Raw genomic sequence first — 21833 nt, forward strand, 5'->3', positions numbered from 1 at the left:
ATCAATCAAGTTCCCTAGTGTCAGTGTGTAATCATCAATCAAGTTCCCTAGTGTCAGTGTGCAACCATCAATCAAGTTCCCTAGTGTCAGTGTGCAACCATCAATCAAGTTCCCTAGTGTCAGTGTGCAACCATCAATCAAGTTCCCTAGTGTCAGTGTACAACCATCAATCAAGTTCCCTAGTGTCAGTGTGCAACCATCAATCAAGTTCCCTAGTGTCAGTGTGCAACCATCAATGAAGTTCCCTAGTGTCAGTGTGCAACCATCAATCAAGTTCCCTAGTGTCAGTGTGCAACCATCAATCAAGTTCCCTAGTGTCAGTGTGTAATCATCAATCAAGTTCCCTAGTGTCAGTTTGTAATCATCAATCAAGTTCTCTAGTGTCAGTGTACAACCATCAATCAAGTTCCCTAGTGTCAGTGTGCAACCATCAATCAAGTTCCCTAGTGTCAGTGTGTAATCATCAATCAAGTTCCCTAGTGTCAGTGTGCAACCATCAATCAAGTTCCCTAGTGTCAGTGTGCAACCATCAATCAAGTTCCCTAGTGTCAGTGTGTAACCATCAATCAAGTTCCCTAGTGTCAGTGTGCAACCATCAATCAAGTTCCCTAGTGTCAGTGTGTAATCATCAATCAAGTTCCCTAGTGTTAGTGTGCAACCATCAATCAAGTTACCTAGTGTCAGTGTACAACCATCAATCAAGTTCCCTAGTGTCAGTGTGCAACCATCAATCAAGTTCCCTAGTGTCAGTGTGCAACCATCAATCAAGTTCCCTAGTGTCAGTGTACAACCATCAATCAAGTTCCCTAGTGTCAGTGTACAACCATCAATCAAGTTCCCTAGTGTCAGTGTAGAACCATCAATCAAGTTCCCTAGTGTCAGTGTGCAACCATCAATCAAGTTCCCTAGTGTCAGTGTGCAACCATCAATCAAGTTCCCTAGGGTCAGTGTGCAACCATCAATCAAGTTCCCTAGTGTCAGTGTGCAACCATCAATCAAGTTCCTTAGTGTCAGTGTGTAATCATCAATCAAGTTCCCTAGTGTCAGTGTGCAACCATCAATCAAGTTCCCTAGTGTCAGTGTGCAACCATCAATCAAGTTCCCTAGTGTCAGTGTACAACCATCAATCAAGTTCCCTAGTGTCAGTGTGCAACCATCAATCAAGTTCCCTAGTGTCAGTGTGCAACCATCAATCAAGTTCCCTAGTGTCAGTGTACAACCATCAATCAAGTTCCCTAGTGTCAGTGTGCAACCATCAATCAAGTTCCTTAGTGTCAGTGTGTAATCATCAATCAAGTTCCCTAGTGTCAGTGTGCAACCATCAATCAAGTTCCCTAGTGTCAGTGTGCAACCATCAATCAAGTTCCCTAGTGTCAGTGTGCAACATCAATCAAGTTCCCGAGTGTCAGTGTGCAACATCAATCAAGTTCCCGAGTGTCAGTGTGCAACCATCAATCAAGTTCCCTAGTGTCAGTGTGCAACCATCAATCAAGTTCCCTAGTGTCAGTGTGCAACCATCAATCAAGTTCCCTAGTGTCAGTGTACAACCATCAATCAAGTTCCCTAGTGTCAGTGTACAACCATCAATCAAGTTCCCTAGTGTCAGTGTACAACCATCAATCAAGTTCCCGAGTGTCAGTGTGCAACCATCAATCAAGTTCCCGAGTGTCAGTGTGCAACCATCAATCAAGTTCCCTAGTGTCAGTGTACAATCATCAATCAAGTTCCCTAGTGTCAGTGTGCAACCATCAATCAAGTTCCCTAGTGTCAGTGTGCAACCATCAATCAAGTTCCCTAGTGTCAGTGTGCAACCATCAATCAAGTTCCCTAGTGTCAGTGTACAACCATCAATCAAGTTCCCTAGTGTCAGTGTGCAACCATCAATCAAGTTCCCTAGTGTCAGTGTGCAACCATCAATCAAGTTCCCTAGTGTCAGTGTGTAACCATCAATCAAGTTCCCTAGTGTCAGTGTAAAACCATCAATCAAGTTCCCTAGTGTCAGTGTGCAACCATCAATCAAGTTCCCTAGGGTCAGTGTGCAACCATCAATCAAGTTCCCTAGTGTCAGTGTAAAACCATCAATCAAGTTCCCTAGTGTCAGTGTAAAACCATCAATCAAGTTCCCTAGTGTCAGTGTGCAACCATCAATCAAGTTCCCTAGTGTCAGTGTGTAACCATCAATCAAGTTCCCTAGTGTCAGTGTAAAACCATCAATCAAGTTCCCTAGTGTCAGTGTGCAACCATCAATCAAGTTCCCTAGTGTTAGTGTGCAACCATCAATCAAGTTCCCTAGTGTCAGTGTAAAACCATCAATCAAGTTCCCTAGTGTCAGTGTAAAACCATCAATCAAGTTCCCTAGGGTCAGTGTGCAACCATCAATCAAGTTCCCTAGTGTCAGTGTGCAACCATCAATCAAGTTCCCTAGTGTCAGTGTGCAACCATCAATCAAGTTCCCTAGGGTCAGTGTACAACCATCAATCAAGTTCCCTAGTGTCAGTGTACAACCATCAATCAAGTTCCCTAGTGTCAGTGTACAACCATCAATCAAGTTCCCTAGTGTCAGTGTACAACCATCAATCAAGTTCCCTAGTGTCAGTGTGCAACCATCAATCAAGTTCCCTAGTGTCAGTGTGCAACCATCAATCAAGTTCCCTAGTGTCAGTGTGTAATCATCAATCAAGTTCCCTAGTGTCAGTGTGCAACCATCATTGAAGTTCCCTAGTGTCAGAGTGCAACCATCAATCAAGTTCCCTAGTGTCAGTATGCAACCATCAATCAAGTTCCCTAGTGTCAGTGTGCAACCATCAATCAAGTTCCCTAGTGTTAGTGTGCAACCATCAATCAAGTTCCCTAGTGTCAGTGTACAACCATCAATCAAGTTCCCTAGGGTCAGTGTGCAACCATCAATCAAGTTCCCTAGTGTCAGTATGCAACCATCAATCAAGTTCCCGAGTGTCAGTGTGTAATCATCAATCAAGTTCCCTAGTGTCAGTGTGCAACCATCAATCAAGTTCCCTAGTGTCAGTGTGCAACCATCAATCAAGTTCCCTAGTGTCAGTGTGCAACCATCAATCAAGTTCCCTAGTGTCAGTGTGTAACCATCAATCAAGTTCCCTAGTGTCAGTGTACAACCATCAATCAAGTTCCCTAGTGTCAGTGTGTAACCATCAATCAAGTTCCCTAGTGTCAGTGTGCAACCATCAATCAAGTTCCCTAGTGTCAGTGTGCAACCATCAATCAAGTTCCCTAGTGTCAGTGTGTAATCATCAATCAAGTTCCCTAGTGTCAGTGTACAACCATCAATCAAGTTCCCTAGTGTCAGTGTGCAACCATCAATCAAGTTCCCTAGTGTCAGTGTGTAATCATCAATCAAGTTCCCTAGTGTCAGTGTGCAACCATCAATCAAGTTCCCTAGTGTCAGTGTGCAACCATCAATCAAGTTCCCTAGTGTCAGTGTGCAACCATCAATCAAGTTCCCTAGTGTCAGTGTACAACCATCAATCAAGTTCCCTAGTGTCAGTGTGCAACCATCAATCAAGTTCCCTAGTGTCAGTGTGCAACCATCAATCAAGTTCCCTAGTGTCAGTGTGCAACCATCAATCAAGTTCCCTAGTGTCAGTGTGTAACCATCAATCAAGTTCCCTAGTGTCAGTGTGCAACCGTCAATCAAGTTCCCTAGTGTCAGTGTGTAATCGTCAATCAAGTTCACTAGTGTCAGTGTGCAACCATCAATCAATTTCCTTAGTGTCAGTGTGCAACCATCAATCAAGTTCCCTAGTGTCAGTGTGCAACCATCAATCAAGTTCCCTAGTGTCAGTGTGCAACCATCAATCAAGTTCCCTAGTGTCAGTGTGTAACCATCAATCAAGTTCCCTAGTGTCAGTGTGCAACCATCAATCAAGTTCCCTAGTGTCAGTGTGCAACCATCAATCAAGTTCCCTAGTGTCAGTGTGCAACCATCAATCAAGTTCCCTAGTGTCAGTGTGCAACCATCAATCAAGTTCCCTAGTGTCAGTGTGCAACCATCAATCAAGTTCCCTAGTGTCAGTGTGCAACCATCAATCAAGTTCCCTAGTGTCAGTGTACAACCATCAATCAAGTTCCCTAGTGTCAGTGTACAACCATCAATCAAGTTCCCTAGTGTCAGTGTGCAACCATCAATCAAGTTCCCTAGTGTCAGTGTGCAACCATCAATCAAGTTCCCTAGTGTCAGTGTGTAACCATTAATCAAGTTCCCTAGTGTCAGTGTAAAACCATCAATCAAGTTCCCTAGTGTCAGTGTGCAACCATCAATCAAGTTCCCTAGGGTCAGTGTGCAACCATCAATCAAGTTCCCTAGTGTCAGTGTGCAACCATCAATCAAGTTCCCTAGTGTCAGTGTGCAACCATCAATCAAGTTCCCTAGGGTCAGTGTGCAACCATCAATCAAGTTCCCTAGTGTCAGTGTGCAACCATCAATCAAGTTCCCTAGTGTCAGTGTGTAATCATCAATCAAGTTCCCTAGTGTCAGTGTGCAACCATCAATCAAGTTCCCTAGTGTCAGTGTGCAACCATCAATCAAGTTCCCTAGTGTCAGTGTGCAACCATCAATCAAGTTCCCTCGTGTCAGTGTGTAACCATCAATCAAGTTCCCTAGTGTTAGTGTGCAACCATCAATAAAGTTCCCTAGTGTCAGTGTACAACCATCAATCAAGTTCCCGAGTGTCAGTGTGTAATCATCAATCAAGTTCCCTAGTGTCAGTGTGCAACCATCAATCAAGTTCCCGAGTGTCAGTGTGTAATCATCAATCAAGTTCCCTAGTGTCAGTGTGCAACCATCAATCAAGTTCCCTAGTGTCAGTGTGCAACCATCAATCAAGTTCCCTAGTGTCAGTGTGTAACCATCAATCAAGTTCCCTAGTGTCAGTGTGCAACCATCAATCAAGTTCCCTAGTGTCAGTGTGCAACCATCAATCAAGTTCCCTAGTGTCAGTGTGCAACCATCAATCAAGTTCCCTAGTGTCAGTGTGCAACCATCAATCAAGTTCCCTAGGGTCAGTGTGCAACCATCAATCAAGTTCCCTAGTGTCAGTGTGCAACCATCAATCAAGTTCCCTAGTGTCAGTGTGTAATCATCAATCAAGTTCCCTAGTGTCAGTGTGCAACCATCAATCAAGTTCCCTAGTGTCAGTGTGCAACCATCAATCAAGTTCCCTAGTGTCAGTGTGCAACCATCAATCAAGTTCCCTCGTGTCAGTGTGTAACCATCAATCAAGTTCCCTAGTGTCAGTGTGCAACTTTAATCAAGTTCCCTAGTGTCAGTGTGCAACCATCAATCAAGTTCCCTAGTGTCAGTGTGCAACCATCAATCAAGTTCCCTAGTGTCAGTGTACAACCATCAATCAAGTTCCCTAGTGTCAGTGTGCAACCATCAATCAAGTTCCCTAGTGTCAGTGTACAACCATCAATCAAGTTCCCTAGTGTCAGTGTGCAACCATCAATCAAGTTCCCTAGTGTCAGTGTGCAACCATCAATCAAGTTCCCTAGTGTCAGTGTGTAATCATCAATCAAGTTCCCTAGTGTCAGTGTGCAACCATCATTTAAGTTCCCTAGTGTCAGTGTGCAACCATCAATCAAGTTCCCTAGTGTCAGTGTGCAACCATCAATCAAGTTCCATAGTGTCAGTGTGTAATCATCAATCAAGTTCCCTAGTGTCAGTGTGCAACCATCATTGAAGTTCCCTAGTGTCAGTGTGCAACCATCAATCAAGTTCCCTAGTGTCAGTGTGTAATCATCAATCAAGTTCCCTAGTGTCAGTGTGCAACCATCAATCAAGTTCCCTAGTGTCAGTGTGTAATCATCAATCAAGTTCCCTAGTGTCAGTGTGCAACCATCAATCAAGTTCCCTAGTGTCAGTGTACAACCATCATTCAAGTTCCCTAGTGTCAGTGTGCAACCATCAATCAAGTTCCCTAGTGTCAGTGTGCAACCATCAATCAGTTATTGCCGCTTACAGGAGTGCTGAGCTTTGGCGTGAAGGAGTCGGCCATGTTGTCCAAGGTGTTCACCAGCATCAACATCCTGGTGTTGGTGTCAGTCATGATCTCGGGCTGCATCAAAGGAGACGTGAAGAACTGGAACCTGAACGTCGACGCCATCATCAGCGCCGCCATCCACAACTCACCCAAGTAGGTGAAAGGGCCACCTAGTTCCAGGCTTCTAAAGCAGCCTTGCATCTCCACCAATGAAGAGCTTTTCTCTTTTTCCACTCTCGCAGTGGAACGGATCACTCAGAACTCAAGAAGAGTTTGGGCGCGGGAGGATTCTTGCCTTTTGGCTGGGAGGGAGTCTTCTCTGGCGCCGCCAAGTGTTTCTACGCCTTCATAGGCTTTGAATGCATCACCACAGCAGGTACGTGGAGATGTGTATATATATATATATATATATATATATATATATATATATATATATATATATATATATATATATATATATATATATATATATATATATATATATATATATATATATATATATATCAGTGACGTGCAGTTAGGGGAGGCAGGTGAGGCGGTGCCTCACGTGGCATCATGGAAAGAAAAAAAAAAAATTAAATTGTTATATGTATCCAGTGATTATACTATAAAGTTATTTTCCATTTAACTTCACCAGTTTTAGATTATTTTTCATTAAAAATCGCTGAATTTTCACATTTGCCGTTCAAATACCGAGAAGAGACCTTATTGCTATATGAATTATATTATACATTTCCATAGTTTAGTTAGCTGAGGTATATAATGTACAGTGTACTTTGTCAACAACTGTATGTGTGTAACGTATTTCTTGTGCTGAGCAATCATAAAACGGCTGCGAAGACGCACTGGGTGAGGCTCGCAGTAATCCCGCCTCATGGTGTTAGAGGGCGCTAGTGATCCCAGCGATCATTCTTGCGACTACTCGGCTGCAGAATAAGTGACAACAAGCAGCAACAGTTAGCAGCGATCGTTTATTTTTTCCTCTCGCCTGGACTTTTTACATGGAGGATTACATATCTAAAATAAAACAGTTTTCTAAACTGGACTTTCAATCGAAGCAGGAGGTAATAATTAAAGGAAGATCTCCATCGAGACAGAGAGACTTTTAAAACTGAAGAAAGATAAGGAAGACTTCTATACACAAGTTATCGATGCATTTGTTCCAAAGGAGTGGCACATGGACTTCATTTATAAGTAAAGGTAAGAACATAATAACGTTTTTTTTATTAAATGTGCTTTTTGTGTGCTACAGTTTGTATGTGCAAAGTTAAAGTTAAGTTAAAGTACCAATGATTGTCACACACACACTAGGTGTGGTGAAATTTGTCCTCTGCATTTGACCCATCCCCTTGCTCACCCCCTGGGAGGTGAGGGGAGCAGTGGGCAGCAGCGGCGCCGCGCCCGAGAATCATTTTTGGTGATTTAACCCCCAATTCCAACCCTTGATGCTGAGTGCCAAGCAAGGAAGAATGCTGGTATGAGCTTTTCAACATAACCCGTTAACTGCTGCCAATCAAATGGTGAATAAGATACTCTTTAGGGTTTATATGTTTGTAAATCTGACTGTGATGAAGTCAGTGCCTCACCAGCCATGAACCTCACCGCACGTCACTGATATATATATATATATGTATATGTATATATATATATATATATATATATATATATATATATATATATATATATATATATATATATATATATATATATATATATATATATATATATATGTATATATATATATATATATATATATATATATGTATATATATATATATATATATATATATGTATATATATATATATATATGTATATATATATGTATATATATATATATATATATATATGTATATATATATATATATATATATATATATATATATATGTGTATATATTTATATATATATATATATATATATACATATATATATATATATATATATATATATATATGTATATATATATATGTATATATATTTATATATATATATATATATATATATATATATTTATATATATATATATATATATATATATTTATATATATGTATATATATTTATGTATATATATTTTTATATATATATATATATATATATATATATATATATATATATATATATATATATATATATATATATATATATATATATATATATGTATATATATATATATACAGTATATATATGACTTAATTATTTTTTCAATAATATCAGGAATGCATTTATTTAATCCGACAGTTTCAGCCATCAAAGTCAGTGGGCGAGGCTAACAGGAAATCTGGAAGTCTTTAAAAACATGGCGGCGAAGGAGAATAACCTAGTACTTTCTGGGAAGTTGCTTGTATTAAATAATTGAAGAAATCAAAAAATCATTAATCATGAAATAATAAAATCAATATGTTAATTTATTAATTAGTTGTACTTTTACAATTTTTTAAAAATAAATTAATGACACATTTAATAACACATTTGTCTTTACATTTACCAACAATTATAATTAAACAGAAAATTATTTAAAGATGTATTATTTATGTGATTTTGTCTGATTAGTCCATTATTTTAGTTTTTGTTATATGAAATCTAAAGTAAAAATCAAACCGCTATTTTTTAAATAGCTAGTTATTGCTCTTTAAAACTCAAAAAGAAGGCTTTATTTTTTAATGTATTTATGTGTTTCCTAACAAAATGTAAACAAATTTATGATTTTATTTTTTCAATTCCCATTCATAAAAAAAGGAAATATCACTGACCAAAAGATACACTGATGAGATTTGAAGAGTTTAATATTAATAAAATACAATTTAATAGATATTTTTTCCTGTTACTTTGTAATCACAGTTAATACAAAAGCATCTCACAGTAAACAAAAATATGTTTAAAAATGTCGGCCAATCAAAGCACAGACAGGAAGTAGTCAAATGTCTTGTGGTCAATCAAAGCACAGACAGGAAGTAGTCAAATGTCTTGTGGCCAATCAAAGTGCAGACAGTAAGTAGTCATGTCTTGTGGACAAACAAAGCGCAGACAGGAAGTAGTCAAATGTCTTGTGGCCAATCAAAGCGCGGACAGGAAGTAGTCAATTGTCTTGTAGCCAATTCAAGCGTGGAGAGGAAGTAGTCATGATTTGTGGCCAATCAAAGCACAGACTGAAAGTAGTCAAATGTCTTGTGGCCAATCAAAGGGCAGACAGGAAGTAGTCAAATGTCTTGTGGTCAATCAAAGCGCAGACAGGAAGGAGTCAAATGTCTTGTGGCCAATCAAAGTCAAATGTCTTGGAGTCAATCAAAGCGTGGACAGGAAGTAGTCATATGTCTTGTGGCCGATCAAAGCGCAGATAGGAAGTAGTCAAATGTCTTGTGGTCAATCAAAGCACAGACAGGAAGTAGTCAAATATCTTTTGATCAATCAAAGCGCAGACAGGAAGTAGTCAAATGTCTTGTGGTCAATCAAAGCGTGGACAGGAAGTAGTCAAATGTCTTGTGGTCAATCAAAGCGCAGACAGGAAGTAGTCAAATATCTTTTGATCAATCAAAGCGCAGACAGGAAGTAGTCAAATGTCTTGTGGTCAATCAAAGCGTGGACAGGAAGTAGTCAAATGTCTCGTGGTCAATCAAAGTGCAGACAGGAAGTAGTCAAAAGTCTTGTGGTCAATTAAAGCGCAGACAGGAAGTAGTCAAATGTCTTCTGGCCAATGAAAGTCAAATGTCTTGTGGTCAATCAAAGCGCAGACAGGAAGTAGTCAAATATCTTTTGATCAATAAAAGCGCAGACAGGAAGTAGTCAAATGTCTTGTGGTCAATCAAAGCGTGGACAGGAAGTAGTCAAATGTCTGTGGTCAATCAAAGCGCAGATAGGAAGTAGTCAAATGTCTGTGGTCAATCAAAGCGCAGACAGGAAGTAGTCAAATGTCTTGTGGTCAATCAAAGCGTGGACAGGAAGTACTCAAATGTCTGTGGTCAATCAAAGCATGGACAGGAAGTAGTCAAATGTCTTGTGGTCAATCAAAGCATGGACAGGAAGTAGTCAAATGTCTTGTGGTCAATCAAAGCACAGACAGGAAGTAGTTATATATTTTAGTCAATCAAAGCACAGACAGGAAGTAGTCAAATATATTTTGGTCAATCAAAGCGCAGATAGGAAGTAGTCAAATGTCTGTGGTCAATCAAAGCACAGACAAGAAGTAGTCAAATATATTTTGGTCAATCAAAGCGCAGACAGGACGTAGTCAAATATATTTTGGTCAATCAAAGCGCAGATAGGAAGTAGTCAAATGTCTGTGGTCAATCAAAGCGCAGACAGGAAGTAGTCAAATGTCTGTGGTCAATCAAAGCACAGACAGGAAGTAGTCAAATATATTTTGGTCAATCAAAGTGCAGATAGGAAGTAGTCAAATGTCTTGTGGTCAATCAAAACGCAAACAGGAAGTTGTCAAATGTCTTGTGGTCAATCAAAACGCAGACAGGAAGTAGTCAAATATATTTTGGTCAATCAAAGCGCAGATAGGAAGTAGTCAAATGTCTTGTGGTCAATCAAAGCGTAAACAGGAAGTAGTCAAATTTCTGGGGACCAATCAAAGCGTGGACAGGAAGTAATCAAATGTCTGTGGTCAATCAAAGCGCAGACAGGAAGTAGTCAAATTTCTGGGGACCAATCAAAGCGTGGACAGGAAGTAATCAAATGTCTGTGGTCAGTCAAAGCGCAGACAGGAAGTAGTCAAATGTCTTGTGTCAATCAAAGCGCAGACAGGAAGTAGTCAAATGTCTTGTGGTCAATCAAAGCGCAGACAGGAAATAGTCAAATGTCTTGTGGTCAATCAAAGCGCAGACAGGAAGTAGTCAAATATCTTTTGATCAATCAAAGCGCAGACAGGAAGTAGTCAAATGTCTTGTGGTCAATCAAAGCGTGGACAGGAAGTAGTCAAATGTCTTGTGGTCAATCAAAGCGCAGACAGGAAGTAGTCAAATATCTTTTGATCAATCAAAGCGCAGACAGGAAGTAGTCAAATGTCTTGTGGTCAATCAAAGCGTGGACAGGAAGTAGTCAAATGTCTCGTGGTCAATCAAAGTGCAGACAGGAAGTAGTCAAAAGTCTTGTGGTCAATTAAAGCGCAGACAGGAAGTAGTCAAATGTCTTCTGGCCAATGAAAGTCAAATGTCTTGTGGTCAATCAAAGCGCAGACAGGAAGTAGTCAAATATCTTTTGATCAATAAAAGCGCAGACAGGAAGTAGTCAAATGTCTTGTGGTCAATCAAAGCGTGGACAGGAAATAGTCAAATGTCTTGTGGTCAATCAAAGCGCAGACAGGAAGTAGTCAAATATATTATGGTCAATCAAAGCGTGGACAGGAAGTAGTCAAATGTCTTGTGGCAGGTGAGGAGGCCAAGGACCCGCAGAAGACCATCCCCATCAGCATCGTGACCTCGCAGCTGGTCTGCTTCCTGGCCTACTTTGGCGTGTCGGCCGCCCTCACCTTCATGGTCCCGTTCTACCTGCTGGACAAGCACAGCCCGCTGCCCGTGGCCTTCACACACCTGGGCTGGGAGGGCGTCACGTACGCCGTGGCTGTCGGCTCGCTCTGCGCCTTGTCCACCAGGTGGCGCCGTGCAAAGTGTTTGATCTTAGCTGGGTATGAAACATGACTAACCTTTGGTGTGTTGCCGCAGTCTGCTAGGAGCCATGTTCCCCATGGCCAGGGTCATGTGGGCCATGGCACAAGATGGCCTCCTCTTCAAATGTTTCTCCACCATCAACGAGCGCACCAAGACGCCTTTTGTGGCCACCGTGACGGCCGGGGTCTTAGCAGGTGAGCTCACAGGTGGACAGGTGTCCATCCAGTCCTAAAGTTGAATAACACTCCACATCTCTCTTTAATTGCCACCGTCCAGCCGCAGTGACACCTTCCCTATTTGGTTACCATCATCCAGCTGCAGCAACACTCCCCTTTCCCCTCTAATGACCATTTAGCTGCAATAACACTCCCCTACTCTCTAACTACCACCGTCCAGCCGCAGTAACACGTTCCCTATTTAGTTACCATCATCTATTTGCTGAAAACAAAATTTCGTAGTACTTGTGCAATGACAATAAACACCATACCATACCATAGTTATCATCATCCAGCTGCTACAACACTCCCCTTTTTTCTCTAATTACCATTATTTAGCTGCAACAACACTCCTCTACTCTTTAATTACCACCGTCCAGCCGCAGTAACACATTCCCTATTTAGTTACAATCCAATTGCAACAATAATCCCCTTTTCTCTCTTATTACCATTATTTAGCTGCAATAACACTCCCTTACGCTCTTTAATTATTGCCGTCCAGCCCCAGTAACACCTTCCCTATTTGGTTACCATCATCCAGCTACAACAACACTCCCATTTTCTCTCTAATTGCCATTATTTAGCTGCAATAACACTCCCCTTCTCTCTAACTACCACCGTCCAGCCGCAGTAACACGTTCCCTATTTAGTTACCATCATCCAGCTACAACAACACTCCCATTTTCCCTCTAATTGCCATTTTTAGCTGCAATAACACTCCCCTCCTCTCTTTAATTACCATCGTCCAGCCCCAGTAACACTTTCCCCATGTATTTACCATCGTCCAGCTGCAACAACACTCCCCTTGTCTCGCTACCATTATTTAGCTGCAATAACACTCCCCTACTCTCTTTACCATTGTCCAGCCGCAGTGACACCTTCCCTATTTAGTTACTATATTCCAGCTGCAAAAACACTCCCCCTTTCTCTATAATTACCATCATTTAGCTGCAATAACACTCCCCTACTGTCTTTAATTACCACCGTCCAGCCCCAGTAACACCTTCCCTATTTAGTTACCATCCATTTGCTGAAAACACAATTTCGTTGTACTCGTGCAAGACCAACCATACCCTACCATAGTTACCATCATCCAGCTGCGACAACACTCCGTTTTTCTCTCAAATTACCATTATTTAGCTGCAATAACACCCCCTACTCTCTTTAATTACCGTTGTCCAGCTGCAGTGACACGTCCCTATTTATTTACCATATTCCAGCTGCAATAACACTCCCCTTTTCTCTCTAATTACCATCATTTAGCTGCAATAACACTCCCCTACTGTCTTGAATTACCACCGTCCAGCCCCAGTAACACCTTCCCTATTTAGTTACCATCCATTTGCTGAAAACCAAATTTCGTTGTACTCGTGCAAGACCAACCATACCCTACCATACTTACCATCATCCAGCTGCGACAACACTCCCCTTTTCTCTCTAATTACCATTATCTAGCTGCAATAACACTCCCCTACTCTCTTTAATTACCATTGTCCAGCCGCAGTGACACCTTCTCTATTTAGTTACAATATTCCAGCTGCAACAACACTCCCCCTTTCTCTATAGTTACCATCATTTAGCTGCAATAACACTCCCCTACTGTCTTTAATTACCACCGTCCAGCCCCAGTAACACCTTCCCTATTTAGTTACCATCCATTTGCTGAAAACCAAATTTTGTTGTACTCGTGCAAGACCAACCATACCCTACCATAGTTACCATCATCCAGCTGCGACAACACTCCCCTTTTCTCTCTAATTACCATTATCTAGCTGCAATAACACTCCCCTACTCTCTTTAATTACCATTGTCCAGCCGCAGTGACACCTTCCCTATTTATTTACCATATTCCAGCTGCAACAACACTTCTCCTTTCTCTCTAATTACCATTATTTAGCTGCAATAACACTCCCCTACTGTCTTTAATTACCACCGTCCAGCCCCAGTAACACCTTCCCTATTTAGTTACCATCCATTTGCTGAAAACCAAATTTCGTTGTACTCGTGCAAGACCAACCATACCCTACCATAGTTGCCATCATCCAGCTGCGACAACACTCCCCTTTTCTCTCTAATTACCATTATCTAGCTGCAATAACACTCCCCTACTCTCTTTAATTACCATTGTCCAGCCGCAGTGACACCTTCTCTATTTAGTTACAATGTTCCAGCTGCAACAACACTCCCCTTTTCTCTATAATTACCATCATTTAGCTGCAATAACACTCCCCTACTGTCTTTAATTACCACCATCCAGCCCCAGTAACACCTTCCCTATTTAGTTACCATCCATTTGCTGAAAACCAAATTTTGTTGTACTCGTGCAAGACCAACCATACCCTACCATACTTACCATCATCCAGCTGCAACAACACTCCCCTTTTCTCTCTAAATACCATCATTTAGCTGCAATAACACTCCCCTACTGTCTTTAATTACCACCGTCCAGCCCCAGTAACACCTTCCCTATTTAGTTACCATCCATTTGCTGAAAACCAAATTTCGTTGTACTCGTGCAAGACCAACCATACCCTACCATAGTTACCATCATCCAGCTGCGACAACACTCCCCTTTTCTCTCTAATTACCATTATCTAGCTGCATTAACACTCCCCTACTCTCTTTAATTACCATTGTCCAGCCGCAGTGACACCTTCCCTATTTAGTTACCATATTCCAGCTGCAACAACACTCCTCCTTTCTCTCTAATTACCATTATTTAGCTGCAATAACACTCCCCTACTGTCTTTAATTACCACCGTCCAGCCCCAGTAACACCTTCCCTATTTAGTTACCATCCATTTGCTGAAAACCAAATTTCGTTGTACTCGTGCAAGACCAACCATACCCTACCATAGTTACCATCATCCAGCTGCGACAACACTCCCCTTTTCTCTCTAATTACCATTATCTAGCTGCATTAACACTCCCCTACTCTCTTTAATTACCATTGTCCAGCCGCAGTGACACCTTCCCTATTTAGTTACCATATTCCAGCTGCAACAACACTCCTCCTTTCTCTCTAATTACCATTATTTAGCTGCAATAACACTCCCCTACTGTCTTTAATTACCACCGTCCAGCCCCAGTAACACCTTCCCTATTTAGTTACCATCCATTTGCTGAAAACCAAATTTCGTTGTACTCGTGCAAGACCAACCATACCCTACCATAGTTACCATCATCCAGCTGCGACAACACTCCCCTTTTCTCTCTAGTTACCATTATCTAGCTGCAATAACACTCCCCTACTCTTTAATTACCATTGTCCAGCCGCAGTGACACCTTCTCTATTTAGTTACAATATTCCATCTGCAACAACACTCCCCTTTTCTCTCTAATTATCATTAATTAGCTGCTATAACACTCCCTACTCTCTTTAATGACCACCGTCCAGCCCCAGTAACACCTTCCCCATTTAGTTACCATCGTCCAGCTGCAACAACACTCCCCTTTTCAAACAATTTTCGGTCAATCATCTGATGTTTTGCGACAGCGGTGATGGCGCTGATTTTCAACCTGAAGGACCTGGTAGACATGATGGCCATCGGCGCCCTGCTGGCGTACACGTTGGTAGCGGCGTGCGTGCTGCTGCTCAGGTGCGTCCTCCCCACCCTCCCTGCCACATCATTAGGTACACCTAAAGAACGTGCCGTGTCCTCTGAAGGTACCAGCCTGAGGGCGGCGGAGCCCGCGAGGAGGGAAGTGAAAACCGGGCCGAGTCCGACGTGCCGATGAGGCAACGCATCCGAACCGCCATCTTCTGCTCCGGCACAAAGCCGACCCGCGCGTCCGGGTCCGTGGTCATCGTGTGCGTCAGCGTGCTCGGTGAGACCGGCAAAGGACTCGGCCCTGGCTGGCGGCAGAACTCAGTCCTCCTCTTGTGTTTCTCCCCGCAGTTTTTTTGGTGTTTGCCTTCAACGTGACCGCCGTGGCCTTCCAGCTCACGCTGTGGTCGCTGTGCCTGCTGGTCGTCATCATGTCGGCGTGCTTGGTGGTCGTCTTCGTCATTTGCACGCAGCCGCAGAATAAGACCCAGCTCTTCTTCAAGGTGCGTCACGGAGGTGGAATTTTAAAAAAACAGTCTGGGTTGGTTTTTGCCTCATTCCTGTGAGAAACCTGCGAGTGACTGCAGCATTAACCTTTCAAACACTCAACCACCAAATAATGGACAGAAAATTCCAATTATTTGAACTTTTATTGGTTTCTGAAAAATATAAAATGTTTCCAATGAATTTCTATGTGTATCATATTTGATACAGCGGACAAAAAATATAGTAGTGCATAGTGCAATACATTTTCAAAGCTTCTTGCAATTATTTGCTATCTAAAAAACATACAAAAAGTCAACATGTTAAACACTTTTATCAACACTCCCCTTTCAGCTGCAATAACACTCCCCTCTTTACTTACCATCATTCATTCATTCATTTTTAACAATTTTTTTTTATGTGATTTATTTTTGCACCACTTGTCTCTTTAATTACCATCCTTTCGCTGCAACAACACTCCCCTCTTTAATGACCACCCTTCCGCTGCAGCAACACTCCCCTCTTTCAATTACCATCTTTCAGCTGCAACAACACTCCCCTCTTTAATTACCATCTTTCAGCTGCAACGACACTCCCCTCTTTAATTACCATCTTTCAGCTGCATCGACACTCCCCTCTTTAATTACCATCCTTCCGCTGCAGCAACACTCCCCTTTTCAATTACCACCTGTCAGCTGCAACAACACTCCCCTATTTCATTACCATCTTTCAGCTGCAACAACACTCTCCTCTTTAATGACCATCTTTCAGCTGCAATGACACTCCCCTCTTTACTTACCATCATCCAGCTGCAATAACACTCCCCTATTTAATTACCATCTTTCAGCTGCAGTGACACTCTCCTCTTTACTTACCATCATTCAGTTGCAACAACACTCTCCTCTTTAATTACCATCCTTCCACTGCAACAACACTCCCCTATTTAATTACCATCTTTCAGCTGCAGTGACACTCTCCTCTTTACTTACCATCATTCAGTTGCAACGACACTCCCCTCTTTAATTACCATCCTTCCGCTGCAACAACATTCCCCTATTTAATTACCATCTTTCAACTGCAATAACACTCCCCTCTTTACTTACTTTCACCTATTTTTTTTGTGATTTTTATTTTTTCCCCCTCTGATTTAATTTATTATCATAGTGATCGCCACAAAATAATTGGATGTGTATATTTTACCTTTACATTTTATTTATTATTATTTATTTAAAAATTCTAAAGACAATATGTTGCTTCATGGTATTTATAATGCAAAAAATGCAATAAAATGCCAATTGACTAATCTAGAGCTATGTCACCTTTTATCCCTGCTGTTTCAAATTTGATACACACATTTTCAAAACCGTTTTACTATCAAATATATTATGAAATATTGCATAATTTCCCATTGCATTAATGGATTAAATGTTCATAATGTTGCTGTGTCAGTAAAAAAAATGTGTTAATTCTTCCCTTAAAATACTACTGCTAAAATACACGTTTCATGTGTCAGGTAAACTGACAAGTGGGGCTTTATGAATACCCTTCCTACTGTTCCATAGTTTTTAATAATGTTTTATGTTTTTTTCCCAGAAAAGTTCTCTGTCACTTTCACAAAACAACAAAATTAATATTTAAAAAAATGGGAGTTTTGACCTCTGCTTTAAATGTGCGCTAATAAAAAGAAATGTAATAACTCAAAGCATACACATTTTATAAAAAAAACAGTAATAAAGACCAATCCAGGGGTGTCCAAACTACAGCCCGCGGGGCGTGTTCATTTTGGCCCCCTTAGACTTGACGAATTTAATCAGGAATCTGGTGTGCGGGTTACCACCATTTTAGATTGAAATATCTGACTGTATAATTGATGTTACCAATCGGTGGACGACGTGACTAAATCAGGTTGCTGACCATGAAACCGTGCATGTTATATCAACTAAAGCCCACACTTAAACTTTCCACGTGCAAGATTGAATCTATTGTAACCTATTTTTATGGGCTTTCCTCTTTGTGATGTTAATTCCTGTTACACGCTGTCATACAGTATATGCCTTGCGCTCTTATTTTGAAGGCGCTAAGAGCGGAAGTGATGACACGTTGGAGTGGAACGGAGGTTTTTGAAAGAAGGTAAATAAAGTGGTCCTCGTGTAAACTGGAGCCTCCGTGTTTATTATTTTTTAGTTTCATACAGTATATGCGACATTTATAAACCCTCGGTTACTCTATTTAAAAAAGTTATTTAATAAGAAGCCAAAAAGTGCAAAAACAATAATGTTCGTGTTGGAGGAGCTGTGAATGACCGCAGGGCCACAACATTAGGCACACCTGCAGACTGCAGCACGGATTTCATATTTCATTCATTCACAACTCCTCCAACACGAACATTATTGTTTTTGCACTTTTTGGCTTCTTATTAAATAACTTTTTTAAATAGATTCAACCTTGCACGGGGAAAGTTTAAGTGTGGGCTTTAGTTGATATAACACTCCCGTCAGGGGGTGCATTAATCCAGCACAACAGCGGGGCATGGACTTCATTTATAAGTAAAGATAAGAACATAATAACGTTTTTTTTTATTAAATATGCTTTTTTGTGTGCTACAGTTTGTATGTGTAAAGTTAAAGTTAAGTTAAAGTACCAATGATTGTCACACACACACTAGGTGTGGTGAAATTTGTCCTCTGCATTTGACCCATCCCCTTGTTCACCCCCTGGGAGGTGAGGGGAGCAGTGGGCAGCAGCGGCGCCGCGCCCGGGAATAATTTTTGGTGATTTAACCCCCAATTCCAACCCTTGATGCTGAGTGCCAAGCAGGGAAGAATGCTGGTATGAGCTTTTAAACATAACCCGCTAACTGCTGCCAATCAAATGGTGAATAAGATACTCTTTAGGGTTCATATGTTTGTAAATCTCACTGATGAAGTCAGTGCCTCACCAGCCATGAACCTCACCGCATGTCACTGGTGTGTATGTATATATGCATATGTTTATATGTGTATGTATATATGTAAATATATGTATATGTATGTATGTATATATGTGTGTGTATGTATATATGTATATATATATGTATGTATGTATGTATATGTATATATATATATGTGTATGTATGTATGTATGTTTTTATTTGTATGTATATATGTATAAATATGTGTATATATGTATGTGTGTATGTATTTATGTATATATATGTAAGTATGTATATATGTGTATGTGTATATATGTATGTGTGTATGCATATGTATATATGTGTATGTATTTATGTATATATACACGAGAGACATAGACACATACACATATACCATATGTATATATACATGTACTGTATATGTACAAATATATATATATATATATATATATATATATATATATATATATATATGTATATATATATATATATGTATATATATATATATGTGGCCCCCAAGTCAAAAGGCTTGGCCACACCTTAACCAACTTGTTTAAAAACAAGTTATTTTGTGGCATTCTCACTAATGTCCAGCAGGGCGGCGACACATGACAGTGTGCTCCCTGCCCTCCCAGGTGCCGATGGTGCCCTTCCTGCCGGTGCTCAGCATGCTGGTCAACACCTTCCTGGTCATGCAGCTGATGAAAAGCCTGTGGATGCACTACTGTTGTTGTCTGACTTTAGGCACGTGTCTTTCTTTACACTTTTCTCTCTTGCTTGGCTTGTTGGAAAAAATGTCCCTGGGAAACTTTGTAAAGGTAACACAAAAGTGATTAATGGTAAAGATAAATATGAGTTTGTGTGGAGCGATACAACATCCAGGACAGACTTGTTTTTGCAGGTGTTGCTAGGTAGATTATAGCCCACCTAAGCACTCTGCTGCCCCACAAACAAAGAAAGGACAAGGAGAGGTGGCATAAGAAATAATAATAATAGTAATTAAGAGACAATCTTGCATAGGAAAACAAAAAAAGTGATTTAACCACAGTGCCATCTGCTGGATGTAGTGGGGCACTGCCCACCTTTCACCATCCTGGGTCCAAAATGGCAGCATGACATCATCATCTGAAGCAGGAAGTTGTTTGCTTACTAACTTTTATTTTTCTCTCTCTTAGGTTTGATTATCTACTTTAGTTACGGCATCCATCACAGCACACAGGCAGAGACCCAGCACCACTCCTGAACGCATCCTTTCTCTCTCTCTCTGTGTGTGTGTGTGTGTGTGTGTGTGTGTGTGTGTGTGTGTGTGTGTGTGTGTGTGTGTGTGTGTGTGTGTGTGTGTGTGTGTGTGTGTGTGTGTGTGTGTGTGTGTGTGTGTGTGTGTGTGTGTGTGTGTGTGTGTGTGTGTGTGTGTGTGTGTGTGTGCGCAAAACATAAGTCTGTGATTGGTTGTCTTGCACAACATTATACGACCTAAGAAGACACACAGCACACCTGCTCATGTCTTCTCCCCTGTCTCTTTAATTACCATCTTTCAGCTGCAACAACACTCCCCATTCTAATTACCATCTTTCAGCTGCAACAACACTCCCCTCTTTAATTACCATCGTTCAGCTGCAACAACACTCCCCTCTTTAATTACCATCTTTCAGCTGCAACAACGCTCCCCTCTTTAATCACCATATTTCCGCTGCAACAACACTCCCCTCTTTAATTACCATCCTTCAGCTGCAATTGCACTCCCCTCTTTAATTACCATCCTTCAGCTGCAATTGCACTCCTCTCTTTAATTACCATCCTTTAACTGCAATAACATTCCCCTCTTTAGTTACCATCATTCAGCTGCAGTGACACTCCGCTCTTTAATTACCATCTTTCCGCTGCAACAACACTCCCCTCTTTAATTACCATCATTTAGCTGCAATTGCACTCCTCTCTTTAATAACCACCATTCAACTGCAATAACACCCCCTAATTAATTACCATTCTCCGGCTGCAATAACATTCCCCTCTTTAATTTACCATCCTTCAGCAGCAAAAACATTCCTCTCCTTAGTTACATTGTTTACCTGCAATGACACTCCCCTCTTTAATTACCATAAGTCAGCTGCAATAACACCCCCTTCTCTCTTGGTACCATCTTTCAGCTGCAATGACACTCCCCTCTTTAATTACCATCATTCAGCTGCAATAACACACCCTTCTCTCTAAGTACTATCTTTCAGCTGCAATAATACATTTTTCTCTTTATTGACAAATGTTCAGCTCTAATAACACTCCCCTCTTTAATTACCATCATTCAGCTGCAATAACACACCCTTCTCTCTAGGTACCATCTTTCAGCTGCAATAACACATTTTTCTCTTTAATGACAAATGTTCAGCTCTAATAACACTCCCCTCTTTAATTACCATCATTCAGCTGCAATAACACACCCGTCTCTTTATGTACCATCTTTCAGCTGCAATAACACATTTTTCTCTTTAATGACAAATGTTCAGCTCTAATAACACTCCCCTCTTTAATTACCATCATTCAGCTGCAATAACACACCCTTCTCTCTAGGTACTATCTTTCAGCTGCAATAATACATTTTTCTCTTTATTGACAAATGTTCAGCTCTAATAACACTCCCCTCTTTAATTACCATCATTCAGCTGCAATAACACACCCTTCTCTCTAGGTACCATCTTTCAGCTGCAATAACACATTTTTCTCTTTAATGACAAATGTTCAGCTCTAATAACACTCCCCTCTTTAATTACCATTATTCAGCTGCAATAACACACCCTTGTCTCTAGGTGCCATCTTTCAGCTGCAATAACACTCCCCTTCTCGCTTTGGTTACAACCGTTTAGCTGTAATAACACTCCCCTCTTTTTATTATACACCATTCCCCTGCAACAACACTCCCTCTCTTTAATTACTATCAATTGTCTGCAATGACACTCCTCTCTTTAATTACCAACGTCCAGCTGCAACAACACTCCCCTTCTCTCTTTAACAACCACCATTCAACACTTTTCCTTCTCTTGTGTGTGTGTGTGTGTGT

General features: G+C 40.7%; 1 protein-coding gene across 1 annotated transcript in view; it reads left to right on the forward strand.

Moving 5' to 3' along the window:
- Window positions 1-20024, forward strand: part of LOC133659153 (high affinity cationic amino acid transporter 1-like) — a 59846-nt gene extending 39822 nt beyond the window's left edge. The window contains exons 4-12 of the mRNA XM_062061888.1: window positions 5996-6167; window positions 6257-6390; window positions 11386-11608; window positions 11679-11818; window positions 15336-15438; window positions 15507-15667; window positions 15739-15890; window positions 19417-19525; window positions 19957-20024. Coding sequence (XP_061917872.1) covers window positions 5996-6167; window positions 6257-6390; window positions 11386-11608; window positions 11679-11818; window positions 15336-15438; window positions 15507-15667; window positions 15739-15890; window positions 19417-19525; window positions 19957-20024 — 1262 coding nt within the window. The remainder of the gene's footprint in view (window positions 1-5995; window positions 6168-6256; window positions 6391-11385; window positions 11609-11678; window positions 11819-15335; window positions 15439-15506; window positions 15668-15738; window positions 15891-19416; window positions 19526-19956) is intronic.
- Window positions 20025-21833: the final 1809 nt, after the last annotated feature.

This window comes from Entelurus aequoreus, linkage group LG10, assembly GCF_033978785.1.
Source record: "Entelurus aequoreus isolate RoL-2023_Sb linkage group LG10, RoL_Eaeq_v1.1, whole genome shotgun sequence".
NCBI classification, from domain to species: Eukaryota; Metazoa; Chordata; class Actinopteri; order Syngnathiformes; family Syngnathidae; genus Entelurus; species Entelurus aequoreus.